The following is a 17,324-nucleotide window of genomic DNA, read 5'->3' on the forward strand; positions in this document are numbered from 1 at the left end:
AAGGCTAACCTTGACATAAGTTGGACATTTCTGAAGATATTTTTCTACCAATCTGAGAGCTTTTCAATTATACTTCATATATGCAGCATCAAATTATGTATTTCAAATAATAATAATAGTGCACACTGGTGTCTGTTACTTCAGATTTAATGTGCATGCAAGATTTATCGCCTGGAGTACACTTGAGTTTGTCATCTATTATTCCATCCATCTAACTTCTCTTCTATGTTAAGCTCAATGGCTCATCAGTGAAGAAAATTCGCTTCTCAAAATTCTGAGCTGCTTTTGATAAGGCTGTTCTAATTCCACTGCTTGACAAAATTAAGAAAACTTATAAAATGTAGTCCACGCAGTTAGTCTAGTGACTATGCACTTCGCAACCATATGACAGGGAAAGGACTATCCTAGGTTCGATTTCAGTCACCAAAGTAAGGAGCTTAAGGATCTTTCTCAGATATAGCCAAGTTAGCCAGTCTTAGGCATTGACAGAAGGGTTTTTCCTCCCGCAAGCACGCAAACCAGCCCCGTGAACATATGCAGCTCCAGTCATAGAATATACTGGGAAGAATAGGACCAGTCACCTTATCCTTGGGATGGGTACGACTTAGAAGGGCTTCAGGTAGCACTGTAACAGGCCAGTAGGCTTAATACATAGAAGAGACATAAAATGTGGTATAGTTTGCCATGAAACAGGACACAATATAGCATGGTGGTGTACAATAGAACAGTAATGGATTGAAAAGAATGAGAAACATCAGGCAGTTATAAGACACATTACGAGGGATAAATGTCACAATACAGAAGTCAAAACATGCCTGAAAAAATGGTCATATCAGTACTGCTTATGATCCCTTGCTAACAGCTAGATTGGCTTACACTCATCTAAGGGTGCTTATATATTGACAGAGGTGACTTAAGGGACAGAAGTAGTAACTGTTGTCAATGTACAACAGCTACTTCTCCACTCCTTGAGCAGAGTGGAGAAGTATCTTGTCCATACAGCTCAAAGAGAAAATAAATTATGGACTAAATGTATCCTTACAGATTCATGCATATGGTTTGAGGATCTGTTCTGTTACTGCTGCAGTTATGGTATCCCTATCAAAAACAAAGGGGTACGGCTGATCATTACAACCCACACGAAAACTATGCCTCCACATCTCTTTCTGTGTTGGAGGGATGGTGCTGCATTCCTATTCTTTCCAGATCAATGTCTAGAATCTGAAGACTAAAACAGGACTCATCAGAGAACAGAACTATATCCCATTTGTCAAAAGTCCAAGTCATGATCTCAGCACTGGCATGTGGTTAATGGGATACAAACTACTTCCTTTTGTGGTCTGCTTAAACTAAGCCTTCTTAACACAGTATGGTTTGAAATGTTTTCACCTGTGGCTACAGCAACCTCAAGAGATTGCTGGTGAAAAATCATAGGGTTCTATCTTGCCATTACAGCCAGTTAGTAGTCTGTTGTGGATGATGTAACTCGTGCAGCTCTTCTTGTAGGTTTGTCTTCTGAAAGTGCATCACAGTGCCAAGTTGGTATTTTGTGACAGTTTGGGCCAATATGCAATCTTTGCCTGCAACTACCCAGCTTCAAGTCATCTCAAAGAATCCTCAAAATAATGACGTGTAACCTACAGCAAAAAAACGGGAATCAAGTGATGTAGTTGAAACACTTTTACAGAATGAGTAATTTGCACTGCAGATCTGCTGCTAGTAGATCAACTCAGAATATGCATGCCAGAATGCCTATTATATAAAACAATTCACCTTCACACACCATTAAAAATAAAACAGTAGAGAAAAACATTTTCCTTATATTAATTTTGTTGGTGTATCTGCATTGTCTGCACATTTAAATTGAATCTGTTCTTCTGGTTGGTATGCTCTTTTGATGGATGAAATTTTTTTCATCTCCACATGAATAAAATTTCTTCTCCAGATAAAATTGGTAATTCACCTTCATCTGAAAAGCTCTGATAAAGGTTAAGCATCATAATTAGGTCTTTTGAAACTAGAGCTACCCAATAGGCATAGTCAGTATTGACCAAGCTATCGATATTCTACTTGAATATAATTTATACTTCATACATAACAGGTTGAAAAAATGCAGAGGATGCTATCTACTCAGCCTCCTAGACTGGCCATGACATAAATTTTTAAAGTTAAAAAAATAAAAATTGGTCTTTTAAAGAATTTTTTATGGTTTTCATATATGACATTATATATATATATTCATACTGTGAGTGACCAGGACTGTCTTTTGGTTTCTTAGCAATTACCTGTTGACCAAGTCTAGAAACAAAGTACAATGTGACACTCCAGCATATTATTACTATCAGCCCTCACATCCATAAAATAACCAAGAGAAACCAAGGAATGATTACATGAGGTATGCCAAACTATGACAATACCACGCCAGAAGGCTTATATTTTGATTTACATAATTCCTTTCATCTAGGTGTGACAACTTGGCAGAGCTAAGTAAACTTTACTTCACAGAAACCTAATTAATGCTTTTTGAGAATGGTTAATCCTATCTACAAAATAGAAGATTAATATATCTGGCCGGCCTGGTTGGCCGAGTGGTTAGCATATCCGCTCTCCAGCCAAAAAGCCACGGGTTCAAATCCCACCGTGGTCATGGATGTTTGCGATTGTCTGTGAAAATACTGGTGGTGGTGGTCGGCGGTAGATGATGAAGGTAATTATGGTTGTTGGAGACGAAGAGTTGTAGAGGTGCCCTACCTCGATGAGCCTTTGGACTCCCTGGAGGGGTTACGTAATAATAATAATATACATATATCCTCACATTTGGGAGATCTGTTAACTGAGTAGATTTGGGAGAATAAAATAAATATCATTGTAATGCAATACCATTTGTAATCAATGTTTGAAAAGTATGCACAATTCTAGCTGGTTTGAACATTCATTGGAGCTCATAGTACAATTTAATGGAATAACTACAGCACAAAGAAAAATAATTAAACAACAGATTTAATCTTTCCATATTTTGTCTCTGTCACAGAGACATCCTCTGGAATACAATGCCAAAATTGTAATAACACACACAAAGACACACGCGTAACAATAACTGGAAAAAAACGATCGTTGTGCAGGGCAGCCAGATAAAGCAGACAGAATTTTAAAGAAACAATCTCTGCACTGCTTTCAAGCCTCATTTGAAGCTAGCTTCCCTTCTCTAAAGATCCCCCCCCCTTCCCCATTTGTTTCAGTTATTTACAAGGTTCCTTGTTCTTGCAACTTATAGGTGAACACCAAAAATACATCTGCTACCACAACTATGGTTAGTCAGGTCTAGATGACCATGTCTTGGACACCTTGCACAGAATCAGATGGAAGGAAACTATTATGCTCCATCACAATAAATATAAACTTTAAAGATACTTTTTAGAATCAAGTAGCAGATTTAATAAACCAGCCTAATCTTAATAAATATGCTTGTGTTAAACTTACCAAGATTTGGAAAAAAAACTAATTCTTAGGGCTCCTGCCCAACAACTAAGGCTAGCCAACAGCACCCATAGAGGAGGGGGGGGGGATCAATATAAGAATTTAGTCAACGTCTAATTTCATTTCTTCCAGATATTGTTTCTTGTGTGTTATTACAATTTTAACATTGTAATTCCTGAAGATGTCGCTGCAACAGAAATGAAATGATTAAAGATACTTTTTAATTATTTCTCTTTGTACTGTAGTTATTCCATTAAATTGTATTATGAGTGCATCTAAGCCTAAAAACACATTCATATTCTCTCCTCTGTCCATTCTCAGTACGTGTCCAATCCAATTTCATTTGCACCCTTTCATTTCACCGGAGATACTTTGTGGCTTCAACTGTTTGTACAATTCATCATTTGTGATATATTGGTGGCAAAATATTTTTAATATTTTATGCAAACACTTTGTTTGAAAACTATTTAATACAGTTTCATGTTTCAAATTAATATAGCTTCTTTTGTCAATTTCTGTGTCTCAGCTCCATATAATAACAGGGCACTGCGATTGAAGATCTTTATTTTGGTTTTATTATAATATTTGGCGTCATATACAAAACAATTATTTTTTGTCATTTCAACATGGCCTCCATATTCACATTCCTATTTCAAAGTCACTTAAGCAGATGATACCATATCCTAGATTTCCATACACTAGAAAATTCCAAATAAATTCCCCAAGTTCTGTTAATTATAATTAAATAAATAAATCAGCTGATGATAATGATATAATGCAGAATGAGCAATTTTACTCATTTCAAAATCAAAAGAGAAAGAAGGAAGATTGCAACTTAACGTGTATTGATTTTTAACCACTCATAATAAAATTTAATGGAATGAATACAGCAGAGAAATATCGTTCTGATATTTCATCTGTCACAGCGACATCTTCAGAAATACAATATTAAAATTGCAATAACACACACACACACACACACACACAGCAATAAATGGAAGAAATTATCCTGCACAGGATCAGATGATTTTAAGCCTAAAGCCTTATGGGGGGGGGGGGGTCATCCTCTATTGGTGCCATTTGCTAGCCTTAGCTGTTGGGTGGGAGGTCTAAGAATTAAAGTTTGCTGAATCTTGGAAAGTTTAACACAACCATATTTATTTAAATTATTTTTTTTAAAAAATCTACTGGTTATTCTAGAAAGTCTTTCAACTTTGTATTTACTACTATAATGAAGAAGAGTATTTAAAAAAAAAAATTTTTTTTATCTGATCCTGTGCAAGATATCCCAATGGCATGGTCAGCTAGACCTGACTGATCATAGGATGTATTGTAACTCAGTTTACAGAAAACACACACACGTATATACATACCTCCCTCTCAACAATATTGGTGTCATCAAAACCATTGTCAACAGAGCTCCCAATCTCTATTCCTCTCTGTCTTCCCTTAACAGCTGAACTCTCCTTTATTTGCCAGACCCTCCTGACCTATGACAAAATGCCAAAAAATCAATAAATTGACTCTTCCTCCCTCCTTCCCTCTCAACATATACACAACAGTAATACTATTACTATTCCCTGTATCTGGTGCACTTCCAAAAAAACCCAGAACTTTAAAGAAGCTGGCTTCCTTTCTCTGCTCTCTTAAGGATCCACTTCCTCCTTTCTCTGTTCCAGAGAAAGGAGGAAGTTTACAAGGTTCCTTGATCTTGCAACTTACATTATGGCTAAACAGGAGGATCTGCCATAATCCAATTTGGTGAACACAAGAATACATCCAACCGCCACAACCACAGTTGGTCAGATCTGGCTAATCATGCCTTGGATAACTTGCACAGGATCAGATAATAATAAAAAATAAAATTAAATAAAAAAATAATAAAAAAATAAACCGCTATGTTTCATCACAAAAAGAGGCCTTCAAGTTTGCATTTACTACTATGTTTCATCACAGTAAATACAAACTTGAAACTCTCTTTTTAAAATCGGCAAATTTTAAAAATCATTCTAATCTAAATAAATATTCTAGTGCTAAACTTCCCAACATTTGGGAAAATTTAATTCTTAGGCCTTCTGCCCAACAGCTAGGGATAGCCAAAAGCCCCCACAGAGGGCATCATTCAAAGGCTTAAAATAGTCTAATTTCTTCCACTTATTGTTGTGTATGTTATTACAATTTTTATATTGTATTCCTGAAGATGTCTCTATGACAGCTATGACAGAAATGAAGTATCATTATGATTAAACCTGTTGTTTATTTATTTCTCCATGTTGTATTCATTTCATTAAATTTTATGAGTGTCAACCAGCACCTAAGCCTAAATATGCATTTACTAACTTTTGATGAATTTTAATGGGAAGGGAAATATAATGTTATCTTTGTTTGCAGTCTTCTGTAATTATAAAAACAAACTTTATCATTGTTGCTAAACATATTTTCTATTCAGCAGATTCTGAACTTCTTTTTCATATGCAATGTTATCAAATTTGATCTGATTACTGTAACTGAAAGATGCTGATTGTGATGATCTCTACCTTTTAAACAACATAAAAAACTACTCTCAAGCAAATGTTTCATTATTCATTTCAAGTCCTTCTTGCCTGTCTAAACTACATGATTTTTTCTTCCATAAAGGAAGGTACTTTTTTGCAATCATGAGATCCAATAATATATACTAAAATCCTCTATGTTGTTATTTGGGCTCAAAATTTCACTGCTCCACCCTATCACGCATTCATTTGCTGTTTCCATTGCTCTCTTAAGTTCTGAAAAATCACTTTGACTTTTATTTCTTGATGTTCAATTGTCTGCATTCCAAGTATCCAAACAGTGAGATCATCTTCCACAGTAAGTAATACTCCTTCACATTGTAGTGTTATATCCCCTCTGCTACAATGTGAAGGGAGGGGGGGGGGTCTAACAAATGATTTCGCTGCAGACAGACAGACTGGACTTCATTGATTCATTGAAGCTTGATATACCCTAACTCAGGATAGCAGGATAATCAGTATTTTAGAAATCTATGGTTCAGTCTAGATAACTGAGGAAGAATACCCATAAGTTGTCAAATTCTTCCTTGATTATCTTAAAAAAATAAAGATTTTGATCCTTTTCATGAAATGGATTTTTTTTTTTTTTGTATGACTAGAAATCACACAAATGCAAACACAAAAATTCTCAAGGTCTTAATGGCCCACATTTTTGTTGTCTGAAAAGATCAAAAATTGTAGTTATGCCGCTGTCTGAATTATAACACAAACATAAAACCTTGCATCTTGCAAATATATACACTCAGCTATATTTTAAAGCATTTTTCACATAGTTGCACAGGCACAAACACAAAACATGGAGAGAACTGTAATGTTTACTAATGATAAATGTAAATATGCAGTAGTACTGCAATTAGTGATTTTCAAAAGTGGTTGGCTTGTTATTCACTTGGAGTAAATTACCAGTAGACAGTAAAAAAAATTCTGCAAACCAGAAGTACATCGAATTTATGCTCCACTGATAATAAAAATCCTATATATAATTAGGTCTTCATAAAATAGTTTATGACTGGAATTTAAAAAATAAATACTTAAAAGCTGGTATTCACTGAAAAAAATTGGCAGAATAAAAATTAAGGAAGCTTAAAAACTCAGGATTAATTACAGCAAAAACACAATTATAGATATTTTGTTGATTTTATTACTAAATTTTTCATTTACAACATAGGAAAAATTTTGCATTACATATAAGTAAGGCAGATATTGATTTTCCTGCAACATACTGTAGAAGCAAATTTTCTGAAGCAATCTCTGATAAAAGACTATTTGTTGCCTATATTTCTTGTATTTGCGATATTATTATAAATCTTCAACATTATTACAAAACTTAACATTCCAATTTGCGATACAGATGCCTATACCAAGTGATTTAAAAACAAGGGGGAAAAAGTTTGCACATTCAGGCATCATCCAAAGATGAAGTCTATGATACAGAAATGAAAAATTAATGAATGTCAAGCATTTCAATACTAACTTGTAAAAAACAAATAACTTTTCTGTTTTGAAAATGCTTTGCTGCTGCTAGAAAAAAGTTTAAGCTTACTGAACTCTTCTTCTCCCTTCAACAGTTAGCATTTTAAATTATTAGAGTGCCTACACATAGCAATGCAATTTGTAATTCCACTGATGGATTTTCAATTAACGATTACAAAACTTCCAAGTCTTTTAATATTCAGGTGATTTTTTCTTTCCTAAATTTAGCTTCTTGCCAATTACAATAAGGAATATATATAAAACAAACAAACAAACAGCATCTAGTGGTTCCATATTCCAGTGTAATATTCCCAACATTCTTTATACTCAAACTAAAACTTACTTTTTACTGTCTCTGAACTATTGCAATATGATTTTAGGAAACAAAGAGACAAAAGATATTCACAATCAGGATAAATTTAACTTAAAACTGGACTAGGTATCTCTATGCTTATAACATATTAATTCTGAAAATGTTCATCATTTGACAGAACTGACACAGCAATGTAAATACTCCCACAGACATATTTACAAATACACAATATTCTTAATGGAGTCATCTTAAAGAGTAATTTCAACTTTTTCTTTTTTTTTTAAAATCCAGCTGTGAGAATATGCACTATGCTTTGAAGATTAAAATTATACATTCATAAAAAGCCATTTATTGTTGCTTAAGATATTATTTCCATCAATTTTACTTTTAAAAAAAGTAGTTTAATCACAACTAACTCTTTCTATTAGCAACTCCTAAAAAAGAGAATAGTAATTAAGTCTCTGATAAATTTCTTTTCTGCTTCTTCACAGTACATAGGCCAAAAAGAAAAAAAATCCATTCCTCTATGCTACTAATGTCAAGAAGCAGGCAGGGAAGTTCCTGAAGGTAGGGCATCCTCTTGAAAATTACCATTACCAACATAGGAATTTCCTAAACCATATAAATGACCACAGTACTTGTCGTCGTCAATGTTGTCTTCAAAAAACATCTACACATAATTAAAACTATCTTAGAATATGGGTCAAAAATATAAGTCTATTAACTGTTAATATTGAGTAGAGGGTTTTTTTCCTTACATTCTGTTCTCTGTGCATAATTGTACACAGGTTATTTTTATAATTTTAATTACAAATATTTTGAAGAAAGAAATAAAGTGTGTAAAATTTAAATAAATCAAATACTAAAAATAACGAGGAAAAAAAATAATAAAATGAAATAAAATAAGTGTTATTATTTAATGCCAAAGCTTCATCCACAGGAGACCCACCAACATAATATCTACTGTACTTCTCCTTGAATACCTTTGCTAAACAAGCACTCACAACACCCTCTGGCAACCCATTCCACTCATTTACCACTCTCCAAGAGAAAAATCTAGTCCTCAGCCCTTGCTAAAATATACTTTTCATCGATTTCTAGAGATGATTCCTTGTTCTGCTACTCGACCCATGTGCTGAAAAATGTCCTATACATCCATTCTAAAATCCTTTTAGTAACGTCAATGGTTTCTATGACATCTTTTCTTTTCCAGCTATCAATAAACTTCTGCAACCCACAAACCCTTAAACTATAAGAAGCAATTCTATGAATCACTATCTTGGTCACTTGCTCCTGAATCCCCCTCCACCACTTCGTCTCCAAAGAATCCTTCCTCTTGATAAGGTTTTAATCCAGATGTGTTGTATCAAAACCTTATCAAGAGGAATGATCACCCAACAATCCAATCAATCAACTTCTGCAACCCAGAAACTCCTCATTTATCCTCAGGGAGCATTCCACCAACCATTCATCTTTGTCATTAACATCTGGAATCTCTCTTCCCAGTTCCTCATCACTAAGAAATGCAAGTAACCAAACTGTGCAGAGTAATCTGGCTGTGGGTGTACTAAAGCCTTCTAAAGAAGAATGATAACTTCCTATCTTTGCTTCTTAGTGTATTCTGCGATAATCAAGCAAACCTGTAAGCCATTTTGGTCACTTTTGTAGTATGTCCTCTGAACTTCAACTGCTTATCCACCAACATCTCCAAATGCCTACCTTTCAATTTCCTGGAATAAAGTTCCAGGAAATAACTGAAAATAATTTCCCATATCATTTATGTACAAATTACACAGCAGTGATCCAAGCACACTGCTAGTCTCCTGTATTTTTCCTGTATGCTAGTCTCTAGAATTTTTTGATATTTGTGCATCGGCCACCCTTGTATTGATATCACCAGCTTCATATCCATCTCCATTTGTTCCAGTATGCATAACAGAATTCCAACATGGTGTCCTGTAAAATGCCATACAAAATCCAGCAATATCATCAATGTGGTCATTCCCCTTATCTGTCTCACCTATCACTCACTTAAAAAGTTATATCAAATTACTAACAATCACAACTAATCATTGTGTTATAAGAAAACTGTTTGGAATATTAAATCCAGGAACTGTGATCAATTATCTACAACTCTCAGAAACTGCAACAATTATAAAGAATTTGAAAAAGTCAAATTATCCAATGAAAAAAATTAAAGCCTTCCACAACAGGGAAAAAACACAACCTGGATGTTAACTACAAGACTGTGGAGCAGTAAATTCACTGCTACATCACTTAAAAAACATGTAGTCAAGGTCACAATTTTGCTAATAATCCTAAACACATTCCACCAAAGAAACAACAGCCAAAAATATCGGAAACTACTGTTTTAGTTAAAGCAGATAAGAATATTGCAATTATCATATTTCCATATTTAATTTACCATCTTGACTAAAAATTGTGCCTAAGTAGCTGAAATGTTTTACTTGTTCTCTAGGTTCTCCATTCATAGTGTACTTGCCATTTTCTATGTCCCTGCTCATTTTCATTGTCTTTATCTTTTTTTTTTTTATTTTATTGCTGGTTTTCAGTTTTCATATCAAATTTATTATAACAGTTATTCAATTTAGTCAAGGAATCTTGCAGACTTGTACTGAATTTATTTAAAAGTATAATATCATCTGCATAAAGCAAAGAGCTGAGATTAGCATCTCAGCATTCTTTTGATTAGCACCTCTTCTGACAACAAGTTTAATAGCACTTTCCCATATAATGTGATCCATATAGATGGTGAATAATTGAGGGATAATATACATCCTTCTCTCACAGCTAAATAGTTAGCAAAATCACTTCCTCTCCATTAAAAATTGTATTCATTTTAAAAACTTAATAAAAATCTTAACCTAAAGAATTCAGAACATAAGAATCACTTTTATTATTACTTGTATACTTGCAACTTAGCCTACTTTGCACAGAACAGTGGATCTGTAAACATCTGCCTTGAAGAACATAAGACCTGCATCATAAGTTCGACAGCATTTGAACTTTAGGTCTTAATGCACTGAAAACATACACATATCCCCCTATGATGCAGATCCATTGATATTAAGTCTGAACATAAGTAACTACATCATCTTGTGGTTACCCCCAACAACTACATTAACAGATAGTGCTGACTGTACCTGAAGCACTAACTATTAAGGCTTTTATAAGGATATAATTTTAATTCACTGTACCTTGGACTGTAAATGATTTTGATAGTCACTGGATGTCTAACAGTGTCCTGTGCAATAGAATTTCACTTAATATCAAGTTCAGGTCAGTCAACAAATATGAAATTTTCTCACCCGAATCTTATATCCTAAATGAACTGAGAAGTAAGGACTGGCTTTATAAGGCCATTAGGTTACGATATGATGCCTGTTTATTGCACGTGTTTGTTGTACAGAATAAAAACCATGCAATCTCCAGCTGTAAATGTTTAGATGTTCCAGCATCTCATGTGGAATTAAACTTCTTTTTCCAACCAAATGTCTGCCATTCTTCACTGAATTGAAATGGAAAATATAATTCTATTTATATTTTCTATTTCTATCTATTGTAATGACCAAAATTCATAATGTAGTTAGTTAAATTGTCTACTAGAGGTCTGTTGTGATCAGCATTATAATTCCATCGCTGTCAATTCATTGAATGCTGTTATGGGCACGGTTTTCTGTTTCTGGAAATCTACTACACACACGCACACAAAGGGGCTGAAAGTTCCGATAAAAACCTAGAACAAAAGTAAACCAATTTGTGCATCAAGGGAAAAGACATTTTTCTCAGAGGATTGCAAATAATGCAGCAACATTATAACAAGTGTAACACTTTGTGGGGAATATGTAGAATAATGTGCAAGTTACATGATTCCACACACACACACATATATATACAAGGTGTGGCTATTAAATAACGAGACAAGGTGCGCTGTGAATCGCGTACTCATAACAGTGGGATGTGCTTGGGCCGTGGATGACCTTGAAGGTTCTAGAAGCAGTTGAGATAAGCACTGTTCACTGTGCAAGTTAGTCTGTAGTAGTTATAAGAGAAACACGTATGAAGTCACTTTGCTAGAATAAAGTCGGAAACAAATTTGCACTGACATCATGGAACTGCTGACAGCGGAGCCAGACTTGCAGGAGAAGATTATCACGTGTGATAAGATTTTGTGGATTGCGTGGATCTTCCAGTACGATCCAGAAACAAAGAGACAATCAATGCACTGGAAAACTCCCACATCACCGAGAATGAAAAAGCACGAATGAGCAAGTCAAAACTGAAGGCAATGCTGATCATTTTTTTTTTTTTTTTTGATATAAATGGCATGGTAATGGCTGAATGGGTACCAGAGGGTCAGACAGTTAACAAACATTATTACCTTGAGGTTTTGGCCAAGCTGAGAGAACGAGTGAGGAAAAAGAGACCAGATCTGTGGAAGAACAACCCTTGGATTCTCCATCAGGACAACACTTCAGCCCAAAGGGCACTGTCTGTAAAGAAGTATCTGGCTGATAAGAAGATTCCAGTGTTGGACCATCCACCTCACTCGCCAGACTTAGCTCCATGCGACTTTTACCTTTTTCCAAAGTTGAAGTCAGCATTGAAGGGCACTGTTACACCCTGATACCTTCACTATGTGGAATTTTCAGTTATCATGGTGTAACATGAAGAGAAAATAAAATAAAACCCCTGTATAAGAGCTAATACATAAATTACTTAAAGAAAGAAAAATATTCTTGCATCCAAGTAAAATATATAACAAAAAAGAGTTTGAAGAACTAAATAATAAAAGAAGGAAATTACAGTTGTGATATAAAAAAATTAGCTAGTAAAACAGAAAAGATGTGAGAGGCTAGAGATTAAAATATTAAGCAAATTCTTAGAAAATTTGGAAGGGGAGTTAATTTAGAGGCTAGCAAAAATAAAAAACAATAGACTATCACTCAGGCTCAATTCCCGAATTGAGACGTCGTCACGTGTGAGTCACGGGCTCGCTGACCAAAGGATGTTTGGCAGAAAAACGCCACACTAATTGGTCGGTGAATCGAATCCAATAAGGGGCGGAGAAAAGAAATTAAAGAAGGTGCCGGAAGGGGTCAAGGTATAAAAGGGTTAGAACCCCCCCCCCAAGAAAGCTTTTTCCCGGATAGTTTCTTCACGAGCTCCTTCGTATAGGTTTTCACGCGGTTTTCCTGAGTGGCGGGAGTGGAGTTATATCTCCGTCCGACACAACAAGGGAACAAGTAGTGAGCGGGATTTCGATTCCGTATTTCCTATGGTAAGAAACGAGGAATGCTATTTAGCTAAGGGAAAGAAGGTATTATCCATGTGTTTCATCATCCAGTGACAACCACAAAAAAGGAAATCTGTAAAGAAGTCGGTGTCCACGTGGTGAGTTTCACAACCATGGTATAGATGATTCTAAAGTGTGTTCTTAATTCAAGTACGAAAAGTAAAGATTGCATAAGCACAGTTTAATGCCAAAAGAACTTAGGAGTAACAGATTATAAGAGAGATCATACCAGGATAGTTCAATCGGAAAAAAGTACTGTAAAAATCTCGTGTTAACTGAAAATCGTCTGTAATTGTAATCATTATTCTATTACTGAACTGTTGAAGAGACTAAGGAAATTTATACTAGAACTTTAGTACATGACTGATTATAATGAAAGTATGCTTGTTAATATTAATATTATATAAGTAATTCATGTGTCCTGAGAATTATGCATGTATATTGTAACTTATAGGAAAGTTTTAAATGTCAAAGTTATGTATTAAAACAGTGAAAGGATAATTTAATCTACATAGTTTTGGATAGTTGAATAGAGTGAATTGATCACATATGTCCATGTGCTACAGCATATAGCATATATTCAGACTAATATAGGGTTAACTAAGGTGTTAATTAGATCTGGGATTATACATATGATTGTATATGTTGAATTTGTTATGGCGGCATGATCGCAATACCCATATAAGATCATAGCCAAATTACTTGTGATAAGCTAATGTTAATTTGTAAATGTTTTCTTAGTATTGAATTGAATTATATTAGAAATTGAATTGTACCATACTAATGAGTTTAATAAACCTTTGTTCATTGATAAAACAGTTGTCCGAAATTGCTGCCCAATGCACCACTTGAAAAACGTATGAACCTAATCGTGCAGGAAATTAACGTGCTAAAAAACAAGATAAAGTGTCACAAATGCAATATTGTTTCACATTCAGACATATTTTAGTAATTGCTCCTTGTTTTTGTATTTAATATCTCAAACTAAATGTCCCAAAAGGCGCAGTATAATATAAATATTAGGGACACTAAGGGGAGAAATAGCTTAAATATTTGTATTTTGGGGTGATATCTCATGCATAGATAATAGTTGAACATAGATAAGCAGAATTTTACTAGATAGAATAATAATCAAAAAAATGGGACACAACAGCACCCATTTTCAGTCAGTGGATGAGGTAAAGGAGAAAAACGGCAGTGCTAATGAAGCAGAGAACACCTGATGACTTGCAGCACTGCTTCCAACAATGGAAAATCTGTATGCAATGGTGTATAGACAGAGGAGGGGAGTATGCTGAAGGGGATAACAATTAAGTTGTACAATTGTAATAATAAACCACATTTTTGCAACCAGTCTTTAATAGCCACACCTTGTATGTGTGTGTGTGTGCATATTTTTTTTTAAGAATTAAAAAAATAAAATACTACTATGTTAAAAATAAAAATTTCCAAAAACATTAAAGAAAGTTGGAAGCTGTTAGTTTTTTCAACAAAAATTCTGTCAGTATGTCATTAAAAAAAGCCATCTAATAGTATCATATATATATATATATATATATACAGGGTGTTCGGGATAAATTTGACATATTTATAATTAATTATATTTTTCCGTAAGTTACATGTATTAACACACACTTCTCTTCATTTAAAAGTTTGGACCCTTCTTCATTCATATACAAGATGTCAGAAAGGATGGATAGCTGGAACCCACCTGAATCATGGAAGAGAATAACTTGTATCATGATGATTCGTTCCCGCCATCAAAATAAGGATATTACGACTGCTACCCAATGCTCCCTGAATACAGTAAAAACAATCAGGCATGAACTAGAGACTTGCAATGGTGACTACGAGGATGTAGCAAGAAGAAAGATCCCTAGCAGACGATCTGATTGCGTTCGTACAGCAGAATTCCTCGCAAATCTGCAGGAACAGGTGTTGAAGAACCCTGGCATTGGAATTCGGGCTTTGTTCGTGGAGTTGCTAACTGTAGTCAAGCCCTGGATAACAAGGGTAGCCAATGGTAGGCCGTATGTATGGCAGCAGGATTCGGCCCCTTGCCACACCTCTGGGAAAAGTCAAAAATGGTTGTCTGAAAATTTCTACGACTTCACCAGTCCAAATGTTTGGCCTCCAAACTCCCCAGACCTTAACCCCATGGATTATTTTGTATGGGGCGCATTTGAAAAAGACACCAATCGCACTTCCAGTAATACAAAAGCCCAGTTAATGGATAAAATTAAAACAGTTTTTGCGGCCCTTCCCAGGGAGACTGTAGCATCAGCTTGTTCGAGGTTCCGAAGCAGAATTGAAGCTGTGATCGATGCTAATGGTGGTTATTTTGAGTAAATCTTGTTGATAGTATTGTAATTAACTCTGCCTGTAATGTTTTTTGTCAATTCATTAAATTTAATAGATACAAAGAAGATTTTCTTTTTCCTTACGAAACTGTCAAATTTATCCCGAACACCCTGTATATACACACATGCAAGGTTTCAATAAATACTAACAGATGAGCAAATCATTCTTACCTCTCTCATTTTAAAAAATGCTGCTCCTGTAAGTAAACTATCACTACCAGCCTGATGTTGAGGGCCAATTCTCTCTAACTAAAGTAAACAAATTTCAATGGAACAGGATTATTATACATTAATTTTTGTTTTTAAATCTTATCATATAATATGAATTTACTTTGGAATGAAACCAGTGATAAAATAGTGCAAAGAAATACAGTTGACACTCACCATAGCAAACATCATTATAATGAATTCACACACTATAACTATCAAAAAAAAAAAAAAAAAAAAAAAGTTCCAACTGAAGTTCCATAGGCATTGTGCATATGAAATTTTGGTTGGGATTTAAAAAAAATTTTTTTTTATAGTGAATTTTTTGTAGAACTAGCCTGATGCCAGTTCTACAAAAAAAAATTCACTATAACCAACTATCCACTATTATAAACCATTTGTGTGGTTCCTACAAATTCTCTACAGCGAGAGTCATGTATGCAAGAATGCAACATGTTTCTACTTTAGAAACAAAAAATGCCACTGGAAACCTACTTCAGGCAACAGGTGAGGTAGTGGTCTCACAATGGCCAATGAAATTCATCTAATGTTTGCAGTTGTCTTTGAATGTTATTATAGACTATTGTAAATATTATAGAATATTGACTTTCCAACCTGTTGGTTGGAGAGTCAATATTCTAACCACTGGGCCAACTAGGTTGGCTAATACACTCAAGTGTCATTGAATTATGGACAGGAGATGCTACGCAAATTCTGTACTTCAACTCCTGTATTTGCACGCACATGGCTGAAATTGTGGTCACACTTAGTGGTCAGCATTGGTTTCCCCAAGCATTCATTGTGAGAAGCGTAATGGGAAAAATGCAGGATTTAGATGCATTCGACAGAGGGCAGATCGTAAGTACTCAACAGATGGGTCAATCGATCTCTGAAATTGTCAATGAACTTGGATTTTCTCGTACAACAGTTTCAAGTGTGTTCTGGGAATATGAAAATTCAGGCAAAAAACAAATTGGAAAGGGCAGCCAGCCTTGAATGATTGTGGGCTTTGCCATCTGACTCACATTGTATGGATTGACGGGGGTCAGATTATCTCAAATCACCTCTCATCCGAATTAGGGTTCCAGCCGGAAAGTCAGTGCAAGGACCATGCAACATTTACTTCACTGTTTCGGTTTTGAGAGCCACCAATCTACGAGTTCAGCATGGTGTTGAGCCATTAGAAGTGGGCCACTTCTAACTGTACGACACCAGGCTGAACACCTCGACTTGGATAAAGAACTTCAAAACTGGACAACTGAAAATTGGCAATGTGTAGCCTGGAGTGATGAATTTTGATTTAAACTTCATAACGCTGATGGGAGACTGAGGATATGACAACTCTATGAAGCATGGATCTTGCATGTCAGGTTGAAATTGTACAAGCTGGTGATGGCTCAGTGATGGCCTGGGGTGTCTTTGGGACCTTTGGTACATGTATCAACGACTCTCAATGCATCCCGGTACATGGAACTCGTGGCCAACCATTTACACCATCACGTCTACCAGAAAGACCATTTACACCATCATGGCATCTACCAGCAAGACAACTGTTCATCTCACAGGTCCAGACAGGCTACTGCTTGGTTCCAGGAGAATTCTGTTGACTTTGAAATAATGAAGTG

At 35.1% G+C, this 17,324-nt stretch overlaps 1 protein-coding gene across 4 annotated transcripts in view; it reads right to left on the bottom strand.

Moving 5' to 3' along the window:
* Positions 1-7,147: 7,147 nt before the first annotated feature.
* Positions 7,148-17,324, bottom strand: part of LOC150104697 (CCR4-NOT transcription complex subunit 7-like) — a 161,762-nt gene continuing 151,585 nt past the window's right edge. For all 4 annotated transcript variants that reach the window (XM_090395281.1, XM_090395280.1, XM_090395282.1 and 1 more), the window contains 2 exons: positions 15,664-15,741; positions 7,148-8,485 (listed from right to left, as the gene is read on the bottom strand). In XM_090395281.1, the coding sequence (XP_090251407.1) occupies positions 8,354-8,485; positions 15,664-15,741 (210 nt within the window). In that variant the 3' untranslated portion in view covers positions 7,148-8,353. The remainder of the gene's footprint in view (positions 8,486-15,663; positions 15,742-17,324) is intronic.

The sequence above is a fragment of the Typopeltis vanoorti genome, chromosome 7 (assembly GCF_054136105.1).
Source record: "Typopeltis vanoorti isolate ZY-2024b chromosome 7, IOZ_Tvanoo_1.0, whole genome shotgun sequence".
NCBI classification, from domain to species: domain Eukaryota; kingdom Metazoa; phylum Arthropoda; class Arachnida; order Uropygi; family Thelyphonidae; genus Typopeltis; species Typopeltis vanoorti.